This window comes from Mus caroli, chromosome 10 (assembly GCF_900094665.2).
Source record: "Mus caroli chromosome 10, CAROLI_EIJ_v1.1, whole genome shotgun sequence".
Classification (NCBI taxonomy): domain Eukaryota; kingdom Metazoa; phylum Chordata; class Mammalia; order Rodentia; family Muridae; genus Mus; species Mus caroli.
In genome coordinates, this window is record NC_034579.1 from 53,152,945 (window position 1) to 53,179,978 (window position 27,034).

Here is a 27,034-nt window from a genome sequence, read left to right on the forward strand (position 1 = left end):
TCTTGGATTTCCCTGTGTAGTCAATATTCACAACCAAAGACAATACAGAGCTGTAATCTTCCATGCCCCTGACCCAAGAGTAATAATGCATCCATGGTGACTATGAGTGTTATGATAATAAATGCCAAAATCAGCAAATAGGCTGGAAGCAACCTTATGGAACATATCCACCATAAATACTGGCTACAACATGGATACAGGTCGATAGGTCTGTGTGCAGTGACACATGTGGTCACGTTTGTTATATGGGACAGTTGGAGTCAGTGACTGAATCCCTTCTGTCAGACGACTCTGTAGAGTTTCCCTCACCCTTCCTTGTGTGATGCTTTCTGTGCTGCTCAATACAAGAGAGACTGAAGCCCTTTGTTAGGGACACACACAGCCACAGGGACAGACAGACAGATTCACAAGACAGCCTTCAGGCAGGCATAGATTCAGACTCATACAACAGACAGACAGGAGCGGAATTCAGATCTGGACTTGTTCTCCGTAAGATTACTCCAAGGGGAAGTACTTTGATTTCTTCTCCTTAATGCAACACTGCACACATTCTGGGCACCGTGGGGTCATTACTAATGCATTTAAGAGAGATAGTGGTTCTGGTGAAGGGCTGAGTACTCACATTCCTTGGTGTTGGGAGGTGCCAAGAGACAGGAGTAGCAGACCATGCCATAGATGTTCCTGGGTCTGTTTTCCAGCATGTAGTAGCTACAGGAGGCAAGATAAGACACAGGAAAGGCAAATGAGTGGGAGACACTGCACAGCACACCCTGGATGTCACTAGGCCATGACTGAAACCAGTCATGAGAAAACATGGTAGAAACTGAGGACTTGAGAGGCCACTAGCCCTCAGGACCCCCTCAATTCCTTGGGGGGATGTTTAGTATGTCCTAAAGTAGAATATTCTTTTTTACAGAACTGGGATGATTTGGGACCTGACTTTACATGGCCGGCTTGCTTGCTCTCTCTCTCTCTCTCTCTCTCTCTCTCTCTCTCTCTCTCTCTCTCTCTCCCTCCTTCCCTCTTTCCCTCCCTCCCCCACCTCTTTCTTTCTTTCCTAAAGGGTTTGTTTAACACACATGTGTGCTTGTGTGTGTGTGTGAGTGTGTACAACTGTCATGAAGGCTTTCAGAGGCAGTACCTATGCACCACCACATGTGGGCACCAGTGAGCTCCCTGTAACTCTCCCCATTACTGTCACCCTGCCCAGGGCCCATAAGTTGGTGGGGTTGCTTGCAAAATGCCTATTCGGGATCTTTGGGACTCCACAATCGCCTGAGTGGATGACAGTGACAGAGACAGAAAACAACTACATTGGCCACACAGGTCACTGCAGGTAGCCTTGGAGATGACCCTCTCCCCAGAGAAACTAGGTACTGATACAACAGATTACCCCGGGCTAAAGACATCTGTGTAACTATTGAGTTTGTCTGCAGTTGTACTCAGAGGAAAGGGTAAATACTCGGAGTAGCTGCTGCTTCCAGTCCTTTAAACCCAATCAGTATTCTGGCTATGTCTCACATGGCACCCCTTAAAGGATACAGCCCTCAGCAGCTGCTGCGCCCCTCCTGGAGTGATTTTCTTTGACATTCATTTTGACTCATATCTTGGTGTGAGCCATTTTCCATAAACAAGCATTGCACAGTGACCGTGAGGCCACTTATCACATTGTGAGAAGTCTAATCAAATAAAGGAAGCTGGTGTCAGTTATTAGAACTCAAGAGATGAGAAGCCATCTCTGCTGGTAGATCCAACTGCAATTGTTTCCTAACTTCTTTCTCAGTAGCTGTTTACCATGAAGGCCCTCCAGATGGCTGTGGGTGGTAAGATGAGACTCTCCTTGGGGGAGGGTGGGCTGGGACACTCTGGACCCCAGCCTGCCTGAGTGTCCCAGCCCGCCTGAGCTTGGACCATTACCAGTAACATCGGGGTTGTAATTGCTTACCCTTCCTCAAAGCCTTTTATCCTCAGATCCCTGAGCATCTCACAAACATTAATTAACCAATCTCAAAAACACCCTCGGAGAAGCCACAACAGTTTAACTGTTAAGCCTTCTGGAGAAAGCTCCCAAACACACCCTCTGGCCCCCTAAGAAGCCATCTTTGTCAGTGAAGCAATGAATTACATATAGACAATGGAGGATCTACCCATAGGTAGCCCCCAGTTGCCCATTCAGCTCTGCTTACAGCTTTCTAACATCTCCCAAGCCCACACCATTTCTCTCTCCCATCTTATTAAAACCAGGTGCTGGGGGCCAACAAGGATAAGCCTTGTTCATACCTCTTGCCGGGCACTAAGGAAGGACAATTGTTGGTGAATATTGACTGGGCAAATCAATGAATGCCACTGTGTTCTGCTCCACAGTTCAGAGTGCTCAGCTGAGGAAAGCTCTAATGCTAGGCCACACATGCCTTTAAAGGCAGCAAAGCCAGAGTCTTGAATGTCCCGGTTAAGTCTGGATATCAGACTCTGTCACAGGTAAGGCTCTGGAGGCACACAGAGGAGAGGTGTGGACCATCTGGCCTTGATGACCTGCTACACACTCAAGATCTGGGTATTTAGCACCTGGGCAAGGCCTACGGGCTCCTCAGTCAAGGGTTGCTGTCTGTGCTGAGGTAGCCTTTTTTTGGCATGCAAGTAGGTACTTGCTGCTGTAGGTTGACCAGTAGTCCCATCTGGATGTCTCTTGCTGATTCCCCCAGGGAGCTCTGAATGTTTCCATCTCCATGCTCTTGCCCTGGCCGTGACTGTGCACTTGACCAAGCAGTACAAAGTTACTTAATAAAGGAACACTGCTGAGCAGCTTGCTGGTTTTTATTTTATGTGTGTGGGTCTTGGGCTTGCCTGCTTTGTTTGTGTAGCACATGCATTACTGGTGCCGTTGGAGGTCAGGAGAAGGAGTCATATCCAGTCATATCCCCTAAGCCTGGAGTTACAGTTTTCCATGGAGATGCTGGAAATCAAACCCAGAACCTTTGGAAAGGCAGCCAGTGCTCTTATTTGCTGAGCCATCTCTCCAGCCCTGCTATAGACATTTTAAAAAGATGGGTTGGCTCTAAGAATCTGTTTAGAAGTTGCATGGTCTACCTGGCACACGTGTCAAATGCCTCCAGGCATACAACCGTGTTCTAGCATGTATTGCTGGAAGAATTTGTGTGCGTGTTTTGTTATGTATATGTTCCTGTGTATGCACACACATTTGCATGCAGTGCGTAAATGTATAGCGACCAGAGGTCAATATCTGGTTCCTTAGTTGGTTTGCTTTCTGCCTTATTATTAAAGACAGGGTTTTTCACTGAGCTCATTGATTCAATGAGACTGCTTAGCTAATGAGCTGAGTGGCTCCTCCTGTCTCTGTGATGCGTATGGCCACTTCTGGCTTTTATGTGTATGTTGGCGATTTGAATTCAGATCTTCATGCTGTACAGCAGGCACTGGCTGAGCCATCTCTCCAGCCCAGAGAACATCTTTCAGCACTAACCTAAACGAACAAAAGTTTGCACGTGGAGTTCTGTACACAGCTAGAGGAGAGTGGACAGCACTGGCCTATCTTTGGCTCTCCCAGAGCTCCTCCAGTCTGAAGTGTTCATTGGACACCTGTGGCTCAGCAAGGGTCAAGACCATTTATCTTCCTGTAAACATGTGATCCCTTACTCGTTCATTCTTAATTTGATTTCCTCTACAGATGCTCCTGGCCTTAACTGTGAGGTTGCATTCTGATAAGATCATTGTAAGCTAAAGAAATTGTTAAAGAGAAAAATGCGTTCAGCGCACCCAGCTCTCTACTTAGCTGGTGGAGCAGGCTCAGAACATGCATCTTTGCCTACAGTCAGGTTGCATCTGCTAACATAAAAACCTACTTCGTAATAAATCTTGTCTCGTGTAAGTTCTGCTCTGGAAGTGAAAGGCAGATTGGCTGCATGGGAGGACTCGCTACTAACTCTGGGTTAAGCCAGGCTGAAGTGATGTTTCTCCTTAATGAGTAGAGGCATCATAATCTGTGGGGTGGAGGGGAGCTAAGCTGAGCCACTGTGAGCTGGGCACTACCTCAAGCATTCTCTTCTTCTCTCTTCTGTTTTTCCTGTCCTAAATTATCTAATCAGGGCAAAAGTCAGTTTAAACAAGGATCTAAGCATCTTCTGTTCAGGCTGACGTCCTCTAAGATGGTAGGAAATGATTTCCCCCTTCAGATTCCTGCTTCATATCCCCTAAGATTACAGTGGATGTTCTGGGTCATGAGACACCTACACCCTTCAACCTGTGACCTGCAGATTCCTTTCCACAGCCTGCCAAGCCCATGGGCAGTTAGTTGCTAAGCCTCCTCTGTAAAAGCAGTGGCTGGTATAGAACTGGCTGCAGGAGCTACCCAGGGCAGGGGATGCCAAGGCGGGGGAGGTTATGAAATCTAACCCCTTCCCTGCTGTCTTGTCCGTGCCTCCTGTTGTCTCCCACACAGACCTTTCATAACAGGAAAGCCCCGTGTGCTGCTATTGTTCAGTGACTGTCTGGGCCACATGTGCGTACAGAGCAGAGAAAGGGAGCCAGTACCCGCCAAACCACAAGGGGGGAAGAGGGCCCGCTCTCAGCCTTAAAAAGACAAACACCAGGTAAATCTACATCCTGGCTCCTAACCACATGGGTCCATGGAACTAATCTGTCCAGCCTGCCAAAATGCCCCCATGGTCTTCTGTGACAGCATGAGAACCTCATTTTGTTCTGTAAGTTTAGGGCATGCAACAGGAAGTGCATCTTGCTCCTGTGGCACTTGAGACGCTGAGTGAAGAAGTCGTGGTTCTAAGAGGGACTAGGGAAGTGGACCCTTTCTCTTTAGAGGCTTCAGGGTCAGGAATGACTGATTTAGCAGATATATCTCTCTGCAAGCTAAATGGGGAACTGACTATCTATAAACCTACTCCACGTTTGTAGAGTGATGTAATGCATGCCGGGACAGGGATAAACATAGGCCCCCTCTCTCGCTCCCAAACCTCGATCTGTCCCAAGTATTGAAGTTAAAGTTACTGTTGCACAGAACAGAGAGAGAACTTAAGAATTCAGGGTGGGAACATGACTCTGGAATCCATACAGCCCCAACACTCATTCTGTAAATGGCATCTGCTTGAAGCGTCTAGAGAAAGCAGGCTCACTACTGTTGTTAACTGTTTTGGGGATTGGATGCTTTCTGGTAAATATTGGGACCAGGAAAATTGTCTCCATGGCTCTCTGGTCAGCTCTTAAGCACTAGCTGGCATCTGACTTGAGCCATACAGTCACTGCATGGTCCCAGGCAGCATGTCTGTTTTAGCTAAAAAGTCTCTATGGCTCTACCTGGTAGTGGAGCAGCTGCATACAGTCACTGCCCCTTTTTGATAATCTGGAACAGGATGACAATTGCTTCATGGACCCCTGATGGGGTGCTGTTACGGGGCTCTCCTACAGTGGCTTGAGAGCTAGGCGTGTGGGTTCGGGAGCTTCAGCATGCACTGGCCCATGCTCCCTGCACTGTGAGGCTGCTTCTTGGATCCCATCTGGACCAATGGTTCTAGTGTGACTAATACTCATCACTCACATTGAATCTCACACCTCTCCATCCACCCACATGGGTGAGTTTGGTCTGGGTGTCCCACAGATGTTTATTACATCTGGCTGCCACCTGTCTCCACATCCCCACCAAATCCTTCTTCCTCCTGTATTCCTCCTGTATTCTTCAAATCCTTCTTCCTCCTGTATTTGACATCTCAACATCTGTAACTATCCACACTGGCCCAGGGAGGGCAGACACCAGTGAGTCTTCTGCACCTATTCTTCACCTTGCACCCCCATCTACCTGCTGGGCATCCCTGAGACTCTTGCCACCCCAGGGCCTCTGTCCTAGCTCCTCTGCTCTCCATACTGAGGTCCTTACTCCCTAGGTCCCAGGCTATTCACTCCTCAGCCATTTCCCTTGACGCTGTCCAAAGGATCCTGCTGTCACTGAGCCCTGTTGCATCCTTCCCTGACTTGGCCTTCTGCGTGGGGACCTGCATCAGTTAGTTCGGTGCTGGTTGCTAGAATGCTTCCATCTGGCTCCACCTGCCTCTAGCATCTCCACACACCCTGGCATGAACTCCTCACGGAGGCCATGGGAACCAGAGGACCAGGCCCTGAAGATGCTTGCTGCTTCCCGGGGAAAGAAATAATCCAGCTGTCACATGGCTCATAAACGGTGTTTACATAGAGGGCTCTTTCCCTCCAAAGGAAGCACGATGGGATGGGTGTGCCTTACACAGTGACTGCCAGGCGCTCTGCATTTTGTTGTGTATCATAAGTTTGAACCAAGAAAAAAACAATCTGAAGCCGATGAATACATGAATTCATCAAAATCAGCGGCAAGCCCAGGGTCACTCAGTGGTGCTTCTACAGTTGTATGGGGACCCATATTAGAGCCCATCATGGTTCTAATGCTGCTGCTGGTTTTCGAGGAGTCCCACAACCCAGTACCTGCAACAACTATGCAGATAAAAACACATTTTTTTCTCATCTTTTCAAAGGAAGTAGTCTAACTTCCTCTCCATTTAGATGTCTCTGCTCTTGAGCATACGGAAGGATAAGGTGACAAGATGAGGTTCTACTGTTTCACAGATTCGCTAGGCAAATACATTTGAATCATGTCAGTGACCTGAACATGATTGCCTAGCAAATATTTGGATACCTGAGTCTGTGGCTCAGGAGGTGGCCTGAGCTGAAGATAGAACTCTGGGAAACTGGGGTGGGGGTCACCATTGTCACAGGCAGCGAGGGTCGCTGTGAAATACGATACTTCTCTATAATGAAATTGAACTCTCCGTGTGTGTGTGTGTGTGTGTGTGTGTGTGTGTGTGTGTGTGTGTGTGCGATGAATAGTGAATTTACCACACAATTATGTTTACATTGGAGTTGTCTTTCTGACCTTTCTGTACTTCCTTCCCAAAAGGTAATGTTCACCACTAGAATTAGCTCCTCCCACTTCCCTAGGCTCACCACATCATGGCCATCAGCACCATCCAGTCAACCACCACCATCTCTACCACCACCTCCACCCAGACCCGTACCATCACACCTCCACCACTGCCACCACCATTACCACTACTGCCACCACCACCACCTCTACCTTCACCACCTCCACCTCTACCACCACCACCACCACCACCACCACGACCCACCATCAGCCTTCTATCTCCTCCCCCTCCTCCCACCCTGCTTCTCTCATCTGGGAGTCTGGAGAAACATGCTATGCTAGGGCCACTAGAGGGAGGCAGTAGCAACAGCTGTGTGTATTGATTGGGTGTCCAGACGGGAATTTTCTGATTCTAGGCAGAATCTGCTAATGCATTCTATCAGGAAAACAGAAAGATTTTTATCTTTTTGTCTCTCAGACCAATTGCATTCTCACTTTGCTTTTTGGGGGGTGGGGTGGTGGGGTGGGAGACCTATATAACACAGCAGAGTGGAAAGCACAGATAACAGAGGATTCAGGTTTTTACCCACACATTTCCCAGGATGCCAAAAATAATACCTTCCTGTAAAATACTAGATTACTCCCCTTCCAAAATGCTTCATTGTAAGTGTTCAGCCGGTTTGTTTTACATAAGGCTATACATCATAGTCAGGCTATTCTATGACGATGCCCCATAGCAGGCACAAATGCAGTGCCTGAAGGCTGCCTGCCTGGCCATGGGCAGCGACAAGCCTCCCCATCCTGTTGTTATTCCCTGGAGAAGGTGGCAAAGGTGGGCATGACACTTTGTGAAGGCCTGTTACGCCTGTGGGGTTCTACTCACAGGGTCCGTGTTCCTCACCCTTCAGGGGTCAGCCCGGAGGCACACCCCCACACTTACCCAGGGAGACACGGGCCACACTCAGCGTCATTTTCCGTGTCTCCTGGTGTCAGCACGGTGGCCCGGAAGAAGCCCTCGCAGTCTTTGTGGCGCCTGCATATCTGATAACCTCCTTTGGAGAATTTCTCTGCAGGGCAGGGCACACAGCCATAGTCATCGTCTTTAGTGCCGTATCCACAGGACTGGCCGGGGAGACAGGGGATATAAGAACACACAACACGTGACTACAGTGGACCGCACAGTGGTGGGTGCACTGTTTCCAGTCTCAGCTGCCCATTCTACAGTAGCTGCAAGCTTCCTCCTCTCTACCAACTGATGCTGAGTGACAGCCTCCAGTCTCAGATGAGGTCCTTTAAATATAGGTCCACTGGCTTCTCGGAGTGCCTCGCTAGGAGCCCAAGTTTTCTCAGAACTCTGCAAGAATCCCAGATACTGTCACCCCAGACATTTTTCTGGTGCTTCAAAGAGCATGTGTGTTTATCCTTTCCACGGGGTGGGGGGCACTTCTCAGAACTGATGGCCTGTTCCTGGAGAACATTTACACCACACTTACAATCAGACTGTGAGCACAACAGGTCAGGAAAAAACAATTTTTCTAGAATTCAGAACACCTGAGAAATATGCTGGAGAATGCACATCTGGAGAGTGCACATCTGGAGAGTGCACATCTGGTGAGTGCACATCTGGAGAGTGCACATCTGGTGAGTGCACATCTGGAGAGTGCATTGGGCTCTGCAGCTTGTATCACCCAGCCCTGGTGCGTATACCTTAGTGACCTCTTCCTCCTCAATGCCAGTTTAATGTGCTGTGAGTCCACACCCCTGTGCCCCAGAGCTCGTGAGCACAGGCTGGTCCTTACCATGTAGGGCTCCTCCCCTGGTCTGCATGGAGGACACTGCTGGCACAGCCCGGTAGTCTGGTTGTGGTATTCGTTCTCACCACAGTTGGAGTCCTCTGCCTTGGCTGAGCACATCAGAGACACCTGCCACAGAAAGGATGCTTGACTTCCACCCCTTCTGAAGAAGCTGTTATGTGGGGACAGTGCCCAGAGAGATCGGGATTGGCCACTCATACCTCCCATCTGCAGCTATCCTTATAACCACTTCCTTCTGAGCAGGCTGTATGAACCTATCCCCACCCCACACCCATTCTGCCCTGGATTCTTTTAAGGTCATGAAGGAGGTACCTTCCCCTTCTCTTGAGTCTCTAGACATCTGGGTGCTACAGACGCTCATCCCTCATTCTCATGCTTTCCCAACCCACTCCTCCAGGAGGAGCTCCAGAGGACAAGAGCTTTCTGGTCTTTTTCAGCTGTGGGTCCATCACACAGGCTAACTCATCACTGACAAGCATTGAGGGGGCATTTCTATCTACAAGCCCCATAACGGTCCGATTAGAACTGAGGGTACTGTTGTCCTCATGCCCTTTTGACAGCAGGGGAAGCCTAGGTGTACGAGACTAAGGCAGTGTGAAGTGGGACAGCTAGTGAAGGTTGTGGCCCGAGGGAAAGCCCCTGGCTTGTAGGTGCTGGAGGACCTGTACAGTGGGAGCAGGCACTCAAAGACTTACCACCAGCACTGGGAGCCAGGACATCCATTTGCAGTCCCCGACGTGGGCCATGATCTCTTGGAAGTACACCTGAAAAGACATACTGCATCAGTATCAGGTGGTCCTGCTGCCTTTACCTTTGTCATGTGGATAACAGTAACTTTCCATCCGACAAGCACAGGGAATGGCACATTCCAAAGAACAGACAAGACTCTAAGATAAGCTCCAGGCTGACGACCCTTAGGCAGCTCAGGCACCCTCACCAGCATCACGCCATGACATAGAAACACACACACATACACACACACACACACTCACACCCAGAGATGGCTGAGTACTTAGGGCCTGCTGTTAAGCTGGGAGCTTAAGGCAGTGTTTACTATGCTTTTCAATTGGAAGAGTGGTCTTGTGTAAACTTTAACTATGGGGTGCCCTGGGCTGGTCCTGCTGGTTGGGATGCAGGACCAGAAGAATCTTGGAGATGCTGTTGGAGTCTGGTCCATCCTTGCTCTCATAGCCCACTGGAAGGGTCTGCCTTCTCTCTGGATGCCCATTAGAATGGATGAGTCAGATAGATAATGCAGTTTAGCCGCCCGATTTTATAGTTGAATCAACTGAAGGCCGGAGAGCTTAAGTGACTTGTCCAAGGTCATAAAAATATTTAATGTATAGAGCATTGCCATAGTGCAAGGATTCACATACGTTCACCAACTACTCTAGTACTCTCGTCTAGTACTCTACTCTACTCTCTACGGCTCTGCCATAGTGTTATCTGCTCATCTTTTCCACTGTGAACTGGGAATTTGTATTTCCAAGGCAAGCTGTTTTACCTGAGAGTATGAGTATTAATTTTCCTACATGTTAACAAGAGACAATGTGCTGGATTCCCTAGATGCCACACTGTGGCCACAATGTTAGCACCAGGTGGGGTGGGGGAGGGTAACCTAATTACAAACAGCATATTCTCTTTGAGAAGTAGAGTATACTAGGAACCTTCCAGAATCCACCACTGACTTAAACCTCAAAACAAACTGAGTCCTCAGGAAACCACTAGAGCCTTTATCCCACATTCCCTTGTTCTTATGGTTGGTCCTGGGAGCCAGCGATTTCCAACAGCACACAAAAGAATGCTGGATAGGGAGGCACCTTCCCTGTCGTTCCTCTTTCTTCCTACTTGTAGGAACTTGGCCCTACAATATCCTAAAGACACTGAGGAAAGTAGCCAAAGGACTGTGTATTGAAAATAAGGAAAGTAAGTTTGCGTCGGAGAGAGGGGGTGCACAAGTGGGGTGAAGTCAGGGAGACCTTGAGCATTGGCGTCTATTTATTTTCTGATCCCACAAGATTTAAAGTCTGCTTAGACTGGGTTCTAGAATTAGAGTGTATGTACATTTAAGCAGGCAGAGAGGCAGGTGGGATGCATATCTGATGAGCCTGGAACTTACAGCTTTCAGAACCTGTTTCCTTCCTGTCCTGCCTCCTCCTCATGGAACAGTAAATGTCCACACTCCTGTTTAAGGGGGGATGGATGGGATCTAAAATTCTGGGCTGGGGATACAGCTCGATGGTAAAGTAATACCCCCCACACAACCCTGCACAACACCCCCAGCGTGTGTGAGGCCTCCAGCACAAGGACAAGAATGTAGGTTTCAGTTCCCTGGAACCCCACACAAGGCTCAAATGTCCACTGTTGAGTGACCAAAAACTTCGTCGGGAAGACCTTCTTGGCTGTGGTCGTAAAGCTGTCTGTGTGCACAGGGATGGGCTCTGAGTGACACCCTGTCCTTAAAGCAGAGATTGTTTTGGGTTTTTTTTTTTTTGGCTGGAAGTGAAAGAGTGTAGAGGCTGCCCTGGACCAAGAATTAGAGCAGAGAGTTTAGTTCCACTCTGGGAACGTTGTAATGAGAAAAAGACCACAGAGCCATTTCACTCTGGGAGAGTCTGAAGATGGGCATTCTGCAAGTGTTCAGGAGACCTGGCCAGGGTCCCTGGCAAGGCCTAGAGGAACAGGGTCTGAGTCTTCTATGGGCTCAAGCACATGGCTCAGGTACCTCAGAGTTTCCCTCACAGATCACTGCTGTCTATTGGGTGGCCTGTCAGAAATGGTCAGGCTTCCAGACACTTTTGCACCCCAGTCCCATGAGGCAAGATGAAAGCGCCCAAGTTGCCCTCAGTTGTGAACTTGTTTGGTGTTTTCCTTCTGGCAAGGAGCAAGCTAGGGCAGGCAGCAGGGGAGGCAGGGAGCCTCAGCCTATAGGCCATGAGGCTGGCTACAGCCCTAATGAATGGGCTAGGCCAAGGCAGCAGAGGTCAGACAGGGGCCTGCTTCCTCACACATTCACAAGCGTGCGCGAGCACACACACACACACACACACACACCACACATTCCTGCCTCAGGTCCACAGCTCTGACCTTGCTTTAGGACAGCAGGTTTAGCAGGGATGATTTTCCACTGTGGCTGTGGAAGGAGCCAGAGGCTCTGGGTATTGGAGGCCTTCCAAGAGGCATATTAATGGTTTCTAATTTAATTGACTTCTAATTATAGCAGATTCTTAAGAACTACCCTGAAACACGGGAAAGGGCAGGGCCTGTGCACTTTAGTGTCAGCCCGTTTTGAAAGGCTCATTAAGGATGCACCTAATAAAACTCAGGTCAAAAGGAAAACAGACAGACAGAGGTAATCAGAAAGCCAGCAGCATCTTCAGTACTTTGCCACTTGTAAAGTGTAAGGTCTGCTTGGGATGGGATGGCCCTGTGGTCAGTGCTGCCACTTGTAAAGTGTAAGGTCTAATGTACTCTGTGGCCAACACTGGATGACCTGACCTCAGAGAACTAAAGAGGGTCTTCTGGATGTCAATGTGTCTGGGGCAAAGTCCTCGTGGTCCTTCAGAGATTCAACTGTCTGCCCTTTCTTCCCTCTAGATGGAAGTAGAAAAGCTAAACAGACACACCCATCTGCCCAAACCCAGGAAGGGCATCATGGCTGTGCACTCTAGATGTCTGGACGCAAGGATGAAAGTTCAAAACTAACTCACGGTGCAAAGAAATAGCTGGGCTTCTCACAAAGAACTCTCTCTACTTGAGGTCTGGATTCCACAGACAAGCAGTAGGTAAAACTGCTATGTGTCTAGCAGGGGACAGGAAGGTTCAGGTAGGTCATGTGTGATGGATGACCCTTGAGACATTTGTGCCTCATCAAGCTGGAGGTCCATATTAGAGATTTGCTAACTCTTTGAGTGGTGTTTCACACACTGGAACTATCTCTGAAATGTTCCACCTTGACCATGTTCAGGGCTACAGGATGGGACCAATTTCTGCCCTGCTGGCAATACTTCAGGGGTCAGGTGATCTATGATGAGGGTGCAGTTGAGAGGCCCTGCTGCTTCAGTGTCTTGCTCCTTTCCAGCCATTCCTGATGCTGACCATGGATGCCTGAGGCAAAGCTGAACAAAGGCACACACTTAACTCTCAGCATCCCGGGGCCCTGCCTATCCTCAGAGGCCCGCATCCCATTCCTGGGGAGAGAAGACAGGTGGAGAGCCAACAGAAGCCATTTCCAGGAGGGAAAGATTTGTTTCAGTTTATGGTTTTTGAGTATTTTGTCCATCAAGGTGGGAGGGTCATGGCCGGATGCCACAGCTCTGAGACCCAGGGCCTGCACTGGTTGGCTTTCTCTTTATTCCCTTTTATCCCACCCCTAGCCTATGGGGTGATACTGCCCACATGCAGAAGATGTCTCTTCTGTAGTTAATGCTTTCTGGGGATGGCCTCCAACATTGCCAGAGGTATGCTTCACTAATCTCCTGGGTGCTTCTCAACCCTGACAAGTTGACAACAAGGATTCCCCATTGTCTTAGCTTTCTATTACTGTAATCAAACACCATGGTCAGAAGCTACATGAGGAGGAAGGGTTTATTTCACCTTACAGTCCTCATGTCACACTCCATCACTGCAGGAAGTCAGGGCAGGAAGTCAGCAGGGGAACCTGAGTCAGGAACTGATACTGAGGTCATAGAGGGATGCTGCTTACTGGCTTGCTCCTCACGGCTTGCTTGGCCTGCTTTCTGAGTGGGACCCAGATCCACCAGCGCATAGGTGGCATCACCCTGGGAAGTGGGATGAACCCTTCCACATCTGTTATTAATTAACCACATTCACCATTAATCAAGCTAAAACTCCACTGTCTTGCTTACAGACTCATCTTATGGAAGCATTCTTGAAATTGCCATTTCCTCTTCTCAGATAATTCTAGCTCATGTCAGCACACTCATCACACCTTGGGACAGAGCAAGGAGGGACAAGCAGGATGTTTTTCTGCTGTAATATAACAGGATGAAACCCAGGGAGGAAATAGATGTCACAGTATGACCCAACATATATACAATCTGCCCCGCATCATCAGCATCTCCTAAGCGATGTCGTCCGGGACCTACCCACGAGTGTTTGGGAATCTGTATTTCCACTGCATCTGTTGCTTCTGAGCACACTGAGGTGTGTGAAGCATTGTCTCAATGGCCTCCCTGGAAGCACAGTGTGGAGTGGGAGGAGGAACTTAACGTTTACCTAAGTCGGAGGAACATAGAAAGAAAGCTGTAGCTAGGACTCTCTCCGCTTAGGTCTGCTGAACAACAGCATCTCTCACCTATGGCCTGCAGTATCCTGAATTTTGTTTATCCCTGTATGCATGCATGCATCCACATTGCTGTACAGCTGCTATAAAATGGTGCATGCAGCTACCTTACAGACCCTGGGGACCGAGAAAAATAGGGATTCCTGCTTAAAACGAAATGCACCAAACATTAAATCATATAGGAGTTTAGGCACATTGTCCCAAGTTTGCTCCTTAGACCATGTGTCTTGACTGGGCAGCTTGCCTCTGTTCTCTGAGGTGGCTACACTCCCTGCTACCCAGAATCACCCAAACAGCCCAAGCTCTGTGAATCCATGTTCTAGCCTGCTGGACCACCCTTGAATGAGGAGGGCTACCTATGGGTTTATTTATTAGGAAGAAAGTACCACCTTGGATACATCCTATCTCACATCTATTGACTGAGACAATGTAGCCCTGCAGGATGGACAAACCTATAGTCATTTTTCTATGTGTGTGGGCCAAGGTTGCCTCTCTGCCATCTTTCTCTGCTCTACCCACTTGAGTATCTGCATTAGGTGGTTCTTCTTGTTCTCAAAAGGTTGCAGTAACCAGGAGCAGAGGTCTGGCCATCCCTGCACCCCTCAAGCCATGTGATACCCTCAGGGGGCCATGTCTGATGGGAGAGAGATGAGGCCTGCAGCGGGGCTCACTCTGCTCCTCTGTGGAGCTCATGAGGCCAGGTGCTGGCAGCCAGCAGTGTGTGGGAAGCAGCTGCAAGGTCAGGCCCTCTCCCTCCAGCCTCCCACCCTCCTCCACCTCCCAAGCTTTCTCTTCTGCAGGAGGAGCCTGAGGGGAGGCTGCTGGTGGCCTCTTCCCTGTGCTTTCTGATTCTGATCTCCCAACAGCCCCAAGTTCTCTTTAACAAAGATAGATTCTCATTCCCCCCAGAAGCTGGAGTTCATCATCTCAGCAACTCAAAGCACTTCCTGTCGATGATTGATGGCATGGGGGAGTACTAATTATTGCTCAGTGGTGCAGGGATGTATTCATCCTCCCCTTCTTGTGTTTGGAAAACCGGCTTCATTTCCTCTCCTGGGCCCTCAGGGGAAGGGTTTCATATGGCGCTTGTGTGACAGTGTACCTCTGGCACAGGTCTTCAATGGTTGTTTTGAACCGGGAGTCCCCACTTCTTCTGTTTCCTACCGGGCCCCATGGCAAGTGATGTGACCCATGGTTCTAATAGGAAAGGACTCTCATGACCACACAGCTAGGGACAGCCCAGATGGAAAAATAACCTGGCAGTCTCACCAAGCAGAGTCCTAGAGAGATAGCGAATGAAGCTGGTGTACGATGCTTGAGCACTGAGCAATCAGAATGTGGAAAAGCTAAGAAATCCAAACCACATCCCATGGGGATGGAGAATGGGCCACCATTGAGAATCTTAGAACTGTGAAGGGTCATCCAGCTTCTGCTGCATCTCAAGTGTCACAAGGCAAGTCTATGTGCTCTCTCAGGGGACACTGTACTTGGGAACACACAAGTACCTGTACACAGATGATAATGTGCATGTTCTGAAGAAGTTATCCTGATGGGGGTGTCATCAACTGCTCTTGCCCAAACCTAAATGGTGTGGCCTAGCACACGGCAGGCTATTGGTATGTGTGGTGCAGTCTACTGCTCCTGGGGCCACGGTGAATAAAGAGAGTAACTGGGGACACAAAACTGTGTTGTGAAGAGAACAGTGAATGTGGGTATTCAAGCTTTATGTTAGTGGAGTAAAGCTGCACTGCTTTAATTTAAAGATATGTTTTATTTTATTGTGTGTGTGTGTACACAAATGTGTATGGATGTTTACATTAATTGTAAAGAGCATCAGACTCTCCAGGAACCAGAGTTATAGGCAGTTAGAAGCCTCCAGACATGGATGCTGGGAACTGAACTTGGGTCCTCTGCAAGAGCAGTAGACACTCCTCAAAGCAGAGCCATCTCTCCAGCCCTTAACTTGTTCTTTAACAAGTTGTGTTGATGGGGGTGGGGGATGAACTCTAAAGCAACAATTAAAAGTTAATATAGTAAGTATGTAAGTAACGCAGTCACTCATTTTCATCAGCAAATGCCAGTGCCATAGATGATTTTACTACGTGTTCTCTCTTACACAGTTGGCACCACAGTAAATTTATGTATACCACTGTCACCACAAACACACGAGGAATGTGTTATGCTACAAGGTTCTCATGGCTGTGATGCCACCAAGCCACAGGAATTACTCAGCTCCATTCTAATCTCATAGAATAACTGCTGTAGGTGCATTTCAGTGTTGTTACATGGCCAGCCTCCCCCTCTTCCTCTCCTCCTCCTCTTCCCTCCCTCCTTCTCTTTCCTCTCTCTTTCTGTGTGTAGGCACACAGAACTTCTCTCTCAGCATCTGACTATCTGCTAGCCCATTTGTCCGTCACAAAGCCACGACATACCTACTCTAGACCAGACTGAACAAATAAGTGAACCTGTCCTTGTCCTGGGAGCATCTCACATTTTCGTGGAAACCACAAAAAGCCAACACAAGTCAGAGAGATAAATCCTGAGGGGACTCAGTGATGGATTTAGTGGGAATATTGGTGTGTGTGTGTGTGTGTGTGTGTGTGTGTGTGTGTGTGTGTGTGTTGGGGGTGGGGGTGGGAACTGGCACATTTAGGAGGCCAGGAAGACTGTTCTGGAACCTTTGAAAGGAGAGTGGCTAGGCATTAGCTGAGTCAGTGTGGACCACAGCTGGCATGTCCTATTCACCAGTGGGATGTCCTAGCACATCCTCTCCAAGGCCAACGGCTCTGTTTTCTTCTCTTAGCAGCAGATGTATTAATTATTTCTTACCCATGTCCCCACAAAATCTAGGGCATCTTGTTTTATGTTTTGCAAACACCATGCCAAGTCCCTCTCAGCTCTTCCCTCATTTTTTAGCTCTCTCGGGCTTTAGGAATTTGGAAAGCCATGTGCTCAGCTTGCCCTGTCCCCATGACACCAACTATCTCTCAGAGGGCTCTACTAGGGAGCAGGAAGCTGGTGTTAGTCATGCTGTGGAGAGAGAAGGCCTGCCTGTTGCAAGCTTGGTAGGCATATGACCACAGTCCAAAAGCATGTCGGACAAATAAAACCTTGACCTGGCAGTAGGGCTAGGGGGTGGAGCTGCAGTGGGCTGTGACGTTAAGGCATCTCAGAAGGCTCCAGGCCCTAAGACTGTTCAATGGGTAAGTTAGTCTGCTCTTCCATGGGCAGGGCAGGTGAAGGCAGGCCAAGGATGTGCAGAGCACCAGGCACGGTATACACATCATCAGTGTAACAACCCCCACTGTGTCCTACATCCCTGTTGGCCTCTTTGCCCTCTGAAGTCACCTTGGGAGCAGGACTGTAGCCAAGACGCTGAGGGGCTCCTGAGTGCCCAAGTCAGTCCAGTGGAAGTATCTGAGACTTAAATGAGACCCAAGATCAGTCATCAGCTTCAGTACTGGTCCTAGGCACCAAAGTCTAATGTCAACTTCATTTAGCACAGAGCCAGATGCCATCCCACACTTTGACAGACCAGCCAAGAAAGGGCTGGGATCAGGGCCAGCAAGGCCGTTAGGAAAACGGTGCACCACAGTGGGAGCTGTTCTCGGAGCCCACAGGGCTCTGGAAGCCCCAATGTCTGACTGTGCTTATGAATGGCCTGTGCTTTATATTCATATTGCTGACTATATTAGTCTTAAACGTGCATTTGTTTTAGGAAGCACTCATAATAAAATCATACAATTTCTGTATCCAGGAAGCAATGTTGACCATTTGTGCCTGCGTAGATTTCACAGTCCTGGACAAAGCGCCCATCGTCCCTTCTCTTTGTCATTTCCTGCCTCCTGCCCTGCCCTAGCTGTTGATAACCAGTGTTTGTCATTAGAAATGGAAACAGGCTTGAATTTGCAATCCCCCTGACTCTGCTTCCCAAGTGCAGGGATCACAGGTGGTCCTCACCACGCTGTCATATTAATGAATGAGAATAGCTTTTCATTTGCCTATTTGATTTCTTTTTGTTAAGCCTATGTTTTAAAAAATTGGTTTCTGGTTGTTTCCTAGATCTCCCGCTGTCTGCTTGATGTAGGCGGCAGGTTTCAAAAGGAGGACACCGAGCTTTTGCCTATGTCTTTTTGGACTCTCCCGGGACACAACACACACAGGTTGCGGCTTTCCTTCCAGTCCCCAGGTAAGCTGGGAGACACTAGGTTTCCAAACTGCTTTCGCGAAGTTTCCAGGGGACTCGTGGCTGTCTTGTCTCACTGGCCAGGGAGACAAATATACAAATTCACAAAAGCCAGCAATGAAATACATAGCCTCTTCCCAACTAGCTGTGTACGTGGCAATCGGGAGCCTGCCCAGGTTAAAACAGTGGTTTTCACTGCCCCATTGTGGGTCACATATCAGATATCCCCAATATCAGATATTTATATTACAATTCACAACAGTAGCGAAATTACAGTTATGAAGTAGCACTGAAGTAACTTTATGGCTGGGGCATCCACAACATGAGGAGCTATATTAAAGGGTCGTAGTGTTAGGAAGGTAGAAAAGTAATGGCTTAAAGCGTAATAACATTTACTCAGCGCCATCACAGCCGATGACCTTCTCTGAGTCACCTCAAGGAAGTGTTGAAAACAACTGCCGGTTGGCTATTGTATATAGTCACCCGCAACAAAATCTGCCGGATTGTTTATGCATGGACTCAGAACAGCAGCAGCAGCAGCTTGTATGTGGCCTTTGTCCCCGTGTGCTGGGATCTTGGTCCTGATAGCCTCCTCCAGCTGAGGAAATAAATTGGGCATCCAAGGAGGCCCAGTAACTCACTAAGTCACTTAGTGAGTAGGGGATTAGGCTAAACTACACCACAGATGTGTTCACAGAGGGGACGGCAGCGCCAGAGAGAACTTCCCTGGACACCCTCAGGCATCCATGTGATATGGAGCACACAGGCCTTGTTATTGGCAGATGCTCTGTCACACACAGACCTCTATCTCTACCATCCAGCACTGCCACAGGGGTACTTGCTCGCCCTGCAGAGTCTATGGAAGAGCAGAGGTGTGTGTATATGGGGAGACCATTCTCTGCAGATACAGTATCAGGAATGCTTTGGAAAGCCAAGGTGCCCTGCAGGTCTTACACACAGTGGGGACTGTTGAGGCACAAGCCGGGAGCTGCTTAGTGTGTCTCGTTTTCCAGAGCCAGAGAGCAAGGTTGCTAAGTAAAGCTGCGCTCTGGAGGGGTAGAGGCTCAAGTTAGCAAAGGGGCGGGCTCAGAGTGCTGTGGGCGTGGCTTCATCACACTCCCATCTTCTGCAACCGCAGAAATCACAAGGATCAATGTGCTTGCTCACTCTCAACCTTTCCTGGGAAATGTCAATGGTGGCTTTGGGGCTCCTGTTCTGAGCGAGGCTGACAAGGCTAGGCTCCTCCTTCACCTCCCACCTATGCCGTGACCCGTGAAGATCTCTGAAACTTTTCGCTTCCAGTACATTCCTGCTTTCTTCTTGACCCTTTCAATATCAGCCAGTCTAACTTCCTGGTACAATCATAGCCACCACTCCTCCCACGAAGGGCTCACACTCCAGGAATCAAGAGGGATAAATGTGTTAAGATCACCTTCTATAGCAGCCACACAAAGCCACCCATGCCCCCAGGCTCTCTAAGTTTGAGTGGACAGGATTTGGTTTGTTTGTATTTCATAAGTAGATGCCCCCCTAATTCTGGGGCTAGGCCACCCCCTCTGCCCCCCACTGACAGAAATAACCTAGCGCAGGTGCTGCTTCACCCCGATGACCCTGACGGAGCAGACTATAAATAGCACTTTGTATCGTACTCCAGAGAGCAGTTTGTTTTCTATCTTAAATTCGAGTCCCAACATGAAGCAAGGAACTTGAAGATTTGGATCCTTCCTGTCAAAATCAGAGTCCCGTTCCACCGGTTTGAAAGAGTGTGCTCTTTGCAAGCACAGAAACAGGAAGGACCTGGGGAGGCCATGACACTTAGCAAGCTCAGCCAGGACCCCTGAGATTGATCTGCTTGGTATCCCCAGGGCCTCTGCAGGATGGAGTACAAGACAGGGACTGCTCACATCCTCCAGAGCTCAGCAATCAGTGAGGTTGGGAGTAAAACCTGCTCCTGGCTCCACTCTGTTTCTCATAGAGCTAGCTAAACCACTCACCAACAGAGGGAGATTGTAATGTGATCACCCTCTATCCTCTTTCCCACCCCAGACCAGCCTTCAAGGTGGAGTAGTTGAAGTCATTGTTGAAGTATTAAATGCACTTTTTAGAAAAAGAATGGAAGGAGTTGGGGCTGGAGCTCAGGGGAGAATTCCCAGAATGCATGAGGCACTAGTTATAGTCCAGGCACTGATTTAAAAACAAACAAACAAACAAACAAACAACCCAACAACAACAATAAAACCCTGACAAATAGGATTGTCCTTGCTGATACAGGCTGTAACTAACCTGGAAGATCCGGGAACTGGTTCTTACAGACACACAAGTTTGGGTAAACTTGCTTCCAATGCCACCCTAACTTTTGCACAAAAATTTCAGAGCAAAGACTGGCCTTGAAGGCAGTCGTGGGACAGGAGGGAGGGATTCTAAAGTAGCTATGGCTGATGACAATTAGTCGAGCATTAAGGGAGCTAGTAGTTAAATGTTATGTTCCCAATACAAAGAAATGATAAATGACCTACTTGGCAGACATGCCAATCTCCCGATCTATCGCGCGCGCGCACACACTTAAATACCATCCTGCACTCCACAAATCTGTATAATTGCTATGTGCCAGTTAGAACTTGATTGTGGCATCATTTCATTGACCTGGTGTGTTGAATAACAAGAACACAAGTGTTCATCTGGGTCTGTCTGGGCTGCATGCTGGCATCTGCACACTCTGGAGAGACAGCTCTAGTCAGCTGCCTTAGGGATGCTACTGGGCTGGGTTAAGATGGATAAGAGACAGCCCTGAGCAGTGACTTGAGAAGATGGACCAGCAGTGTGTACATGGAATCAGAAGAGTGATGTTTTCTTCCAAAAGTCAAAATAGATCAACTGCAACGGTGTTCATGGGAACTGCCTTGGTTTCCTCTAACCTAATGGGAGCGTTATTCATATGTCAGTGGGAGGGATGATAGGACCCTTTCCTATTTTAGGAAGGTCTGGGACACTCATGCCCATGGCAGACAGGATCTCCCTGCTTAGTCTGCTTAGCCTTGCAGTGTTAGGGGCGGAAATGCCATTGGCCCAGAGCCACAAGCAGCTCAGGTGCACAGTTTGGAGAGATGATGGGTTGTAGTTCCTATCACAACGAGAAAAAGAGCTAGGTCGCAGGGCCAGTTCCAGATGCTCTAGACGTCACTGAGTCAGCTCAAGGGCAGAGGCTGCCCAGGCTTACCATGAGATCTTCATTGCTGCCTGTGCAGATGATGGCCTCGGGGAACCCTTAGCAACTGACCTTAACTGAAGTTGGGCAGTTGCTCGATGAAAGTGACATGGCTCCCTGGTTATCATGTTACACCAGTCTGGTGATTGAAGGAAGTCTGCCTTCTATTTGTGCAACCTGGAGTCTCTAACCATAGGGAATTGTGGCTGTATGCATGTTGCATTGCCTGTTTGCATGGAAACTTCACCTTCTGATGGCACGGGGCGGGATCGTATCTAGAGACAGAGGACCACCCCAAGCACACTGTGTGTGGCTGTGCCCTCCTCCAGAGGCCCTGGGAGAGGCTAGTGGGTGCTCTGCCAAAGAAGGAAGCAAGCTATGCATAAAGGGCTGTTTATTAGGTGCTCCACATGCATTTCAGTGCTGTCATGGTTGGAACGCCGTGGTTTATTTATCCCTACACCAAGAGCCCTCCAGTGATGCCAGCATATTTAGAACTCAACTATACTGGTACGACAATAAAATTAAAACTTAAAAGCCTGAAACCTGCTAACATTAAAATCCTAGAAAGGGCTGCGGTGGGAAAGGTTGACGGCATGAATAAATTTCACTCTATTTGAGTACCATAAACATCAGCTACCTAGAATTCCAGGGGAAATGATTGGAAAATAATACAGCTAATTTTTTTTTTAATTGAAGAAGACCATGGATCCCAAATGGATTGAGAAAATGTGGTCTGTGAATACAGTGGAATAAAGGGAAGGGAACCTTGTCATGTGCTTCGTGGCTTAAGGACACATGTTGGCTACTTCTATTTAGTAAGGGGCCAGAAAGCAGAAGCATCCATGCCTGGGACAGGTCCTGTGCTGTGAAAAACTGCTCTGTCCTATGCTTCCTTCTGACACTGCCAGGATTCAACCAAACTAGAGATTCCCAACCGAAATCTGTCACACTGTACATCTCTGCCTCGGTGCTGGACGCGCTAACCCCCAAGCATCAGGAATCAGCCATCTGGGAGAGCCGCCAAGTGCTGCCAAGTGCTCTTTGAGGACACACAGCGCTCCTCCTGGCAGTCCTCCATTCCAGGTACGATGTGCTCAGAGTGCATCCTGGCAGTGTCACCTGGCACTCCCAGCTTCACAGAGAGAGGCTCCTCGGAATCACCCAGATTCCTGCTAGCACCTGCAGTCTGGGCTGTTCTTTGGGATGGTGACACACCTGGGACAACAGACACACGAGCATGTCTACAGCAGCCCAGGTCCTGCCCGAAGCAGGGGCTCTGGGAAGCCCGGGGGTCTGTCCTGAGCCATCATGTTTGCCACTGAGCACAGCCTCTGCCTTGCAATTCTTAACCGCACAAGAGAGATGGCTTTGGCAGTTAGTGTTCTATGAAGAGAACAGCTTTAAGCCCGGAGTTCTTGTCATTTCTTCCAGGATGCTGCATTCCTTGAAGAAGTAACAGAACTCTTTTCTGGAAAAAGTCCAAGGACTTTGCTCACATATGCAACCATTCCTGTATTGTCTACTGCAAGTTAATAATGATAGGTATTTCTGGGTGGGAGATTTAGAATCGCCCCCTTGTTGTCTTCTTCATATTTTATTACCCTGCTTTTATAAACTTTTAGTAGAGGCCATTTTTCATAAAAACAACAAAATAATTATTTTTAAGAAAAAAGGATTCTTATTCACAGAGATGGATAGATAGATAGATAGATAGATAGATAGATAGATAGATAGATAGATAGAAATTGAAACAGTTGTTTTTCAGTCAGTGGTAGAATGTGGGCTGGCTAACCTGTGTCCATTGTATGACTATGTTGGCAGAGCCTTGTCTGTACCTCTCTGATTGCTATGGGCCATGATCTCCTGCTGCCAACCAAAGTCCAAACCAGGGCATGATTTGTGGGTAAAGTCATGAAAAACACCTTTTTAAAACTTAGAGGGCTAGTGAGATGGCTCAGTGGGTAAGAGCACCCGACTGCTCTTCCGAAGGTCTGGAGTTCAAATCCCAGCAACCACATGGTGGCTCACAACCATCCGTAACGAGGTCTGACTCCCTCTTCTGGAGTGTCTGAAGACAGCTACAGTGTACTTACATATAATAAATAAATAAATCTTAAAAAAAAAAAACATTTAAAAGCTTAAAAAAAAAAACCTTAGAAATTGCCCAGGGATTCTTTCTTTTGCCCATTAGATGAGTCACTTGAGTTTGGAAGTGAGGTTTGGGGCAGCAGGAGCCAGTACTGCCTACCCGAGAGCCACTTCATTCAACCATAGATAGCGTGGAAAATGGATGATCTCATTTCTCCCAAACCCCACAAATATGCAAAGATCATGACTTATCAGTGCCCAGATCATCTTGGTGTTCAGTGGCAGATGTCATGGGCAGCTGACCATAGGCTGCTGTGTCCCTTCCAGCTCAGAGTCTCATGCCCTCCCTATGGCCAGCATCCTTACTTTATGAGTTATGAAGCAAGCAGTGTCTGATTCGAAGGCCTTGCATCTCCAGAGTGCGGAGACAGGCTGTGTTATCAGGGCCTACCAGGCAGTCATTGTGCAAACATTGGTTTCTGCCAGCTGTGATCTTGGAGCGAGGACACCTGAAAAATATCTGACCTCAGGAAATGGCTGTAACACTTAGGGACACATCTAACCACAGCCCTCTAAAACATATTCTTTCTACAACTTACAGCTTTTTTTAAAGATTTATTTATTCATTTTATATATGTGAGTACACTGTAGCTGTACAGATGGTTGTGAGCCTTCATGTGGTTGTTGGGCATTGAATTTTTAGGACCTCTGCTCACTCTGGCCAACCCTGCTCGCTCCAGTCAGCCATGCTTGCTCAGGCCCAAAGATTTATTTATTATTATACAGATGTAACTGTAGCTGACTTCAGATACACCAGAAGAGGGTGTCAAATCTCATTATGGGTAGTTGTGAGCCACCATGTGGTTGCTGGGATTTGAACTCAGAACCTTCGGAAGAGCAGTGTTCTTACTCATCTCACCCAGCCCCCAACTTACAGCTTTAAGACAGAATAGTGGTAAGGAAGCAACGTGCATTCGGTTGCAGCCACACTTTAGTGACCACTAACTAAACCCAATGGTGAGTTCTCACCCACACAAAGCAGGCTTGGTGGTAGGTGACTTTATCCAGTTTAGACTGGTCTAAGTGTCCTGAGTATTCATGAGGCACAATAGACCAAACTTCAGCACTGGGTAGACTAGCTGTCCTGGGAGCGGTTTTTTATTTAGGATGTTTCAACAGGACCTTACTGTAGGCCAGAGAGCATCATTATTTCTTACAATGACCAAACATATGAATAGTAGTATGTGGGGGTAGGGTCAGGTTAATGCAGGAATCACAAGCACTGCTTAATTCTTCCTGTTCCTGCCGTGTGGCTGAGAGGTGAGGCAGGGCATGGCTTTGCCCTCACGCCACAGAGGCACCAAGTCTGTCCTGTGTATGTAACACTGACCACTTGCCAACCTCTCTGATCAAGAAGTACATGATGGCACTGCCTAGTTTTATGTCTATTTGACATAAACTAGAGCCATTTGGAAAGAGGGAATCTCAAATGAGAAAATGCCACCGTCAGATTGGTCTGTAGGCAAGGCTATAGTGTATTTTTTAAATTACTGATTGATGGGAGAGGGCTGAATCCAACCCTGGGTTGGTGGTCCCAAGTTCTATAAGAAAGCAGGCTAAGCAAGTCATGGAAAGAAAGCCAGTAAGCAGCACCCTTCCCCCCCCCCCCATAGCCTCTGCATCAGCTCCTTCCTCTAGGTTCCTGCCCTGTCTCAGTTCCTGTTCTCACTTCCTTAGATGACAGACTATGACGTGGAAGTGTCAGCTGAATAAACCCTTTCCTCTCCAATTTGCTTTTGGCTATGGAGTCTCATCCCAGCAAGAACCCTAACTAGAACAATGGCTTTGGAACCGGTGAGATGGGGAGGTGGGAGGTGAAGAGATGACAAACTTGTGTGCAGGAAAAGCTGGGATGGGTAGGCTATGCACTCTGATGGAGATGCACCAGCAGCCCAGAAATGCAGGGCTTTATTCTATACAGCTGAACAAGGCGGTGGGTTTATTATCCTCAGCCGAAGGAGGACATGGGTTAGCTCATCTCAGGACAGGGTCCCTGTTAAGAGCTCAGTGTCAGGCTACAGTCATCCAAGAAGAGGAATCTCCAGATGATGCTTTCTGCACACACTGTTGACATCATACTTGACCAGGGGAAGGACTTGCCATTCCCATGAGTCTTGAGGCTTTAGGGTCCTTGACATCCCCACGATCATGTTAACAATACACACTCACTCAAAACTTCATCTGCTCCCCATACTCTCCGTTCTGTGGGCACTGCCCTCAGTCCCACCTGGGTCCTCCATTCCACTTCATAGACAGAGCTCCCCATCTAGTGACATGAACCTGGTGCTGGAGATGAAAGCTCAGGGAAAGCCAGGGGGCAGAGGGAAAGTAAGGCTATACTGTAGTCTCAGCAAATGACATCCCCTGGAGCTTCCTTCCCCCTTGATACCCCTGCACAAGCAGGAATTGCCTGTGGCTGATACAAGTAGAGAGTGTGTCTTTGGAGGAGCTGCTTGCTGGGGACGCAGCTGTCTCTTCTGTTATGCCTCACTTTCATCTGAGCATCTGGTAGGACAAATGGTATGTTCTGGGGCCATCTAGGCAACACACCTATTATAGGCTATCTATTTCTCGTGCTTGTTCACCAGGCTGATAGCCACCTACTCAAGTGTTTCTTAGCATGCTGAGGACTCCGTAGGGGTTGATGGCATCTGTTGATGGCATCTGTTCATTGAGTCATCTTAGTAAGCATCTTCTGTTTTGTCTAGCTTGGTGGCATCTTACTCCAATGATCAACCTCCAGTAGAGGGTCAAGAAAGACCCTAAACTTAGTAGGCTGTTACCAAGAGCTGAACTGACACTTATTTCTGGTACCTCAGCATCTATGTCTAAGATCCTTTAAGGCTAGGGTGTCTGTCATTCCTGTGCTAGCTGAGAGTGAGCTTCAAGAAGATTGAACGTTATTCAAAAGAGTACTATGAATGATGAGGGAGGAGTTAGTCCCATTAAAATTTAAATGTGTATTTGAAAGTCATTGTTTCAAATCCTTTGTATGGTTTCTTTATGATCTTGTATGGGTATCTGGGCCATAGCAATGTGGCTTAAAGAAGAATTCTGTACCAGGATGGGAAAAACACTTCACCCAGGTCTTCAAGTTCTTCATCTGTATGCACACTGAGGATATTGGGCTAAATCTAGAAGCTCTGGCATTTTACCAGCCCATGAGTGCCTCTTAGGTCTATGTTATTCCGTGAAGATCTTTGCAAAACTTTACTGAGAGAAACAGTAAAGGAGCACTCTGTTACAGCACAGCTATGTGCTTACTAACTCAGCGGCTGCTACTGTGCTCCCAGACTGAATGGAAAGCCGAGATGAAGAAGGCTGGGTTGTAGAAAAGTGAGTGGGCCTGGGGACTGAGGACACTGCCACACAGAAGCAGAAGTGCTAGCTGCCTTCCTTTGATGCTGATGTGAGAGGAAGAAAAGGAGAGGGTTTCAGATCGTCTCTATACTCAGAAAGA

The 27,034-nt window shown here is 48.2% G+C and overlaps 1 protein-coding gene across 1 annotated transcript in view; it reads right to left on the reverse strand.

Annotated features, from left to right (window-relative positions):
- The window catches only part of Edar (ectodysplasin A receptor), a 29,489-nt gene extending 20,001 nt beyond the window's left edge, over positions 1–9,488 (reverse strand). Inside the window, exons 1-4 of the mRNA XM_029482305.1 lie at positions 9,423–9,488; positions 8,713–8,835; positions 7,854–8,035; positions 623–708 (exon numbers count right to left, since the gene is read on the reverse strand). Of these exons, the coding sequence (XP_029338165.1) occupies positions 623–708; positions 7,854–8,035; positions 8,713–8,835; positions 9,423–9,473 (442 nt within the window). The 5' untranslated portion in view covers positions 9,474–9,488. The remainder of the gene's footprint in view (positions 1–622; positions 709–7,853; positions 8,036–8,712; positions 8,836–9,422) is intronic.
- Between the last annotated feature and the right edge of the window lie 17,546 nt (positions 9,489–27,034).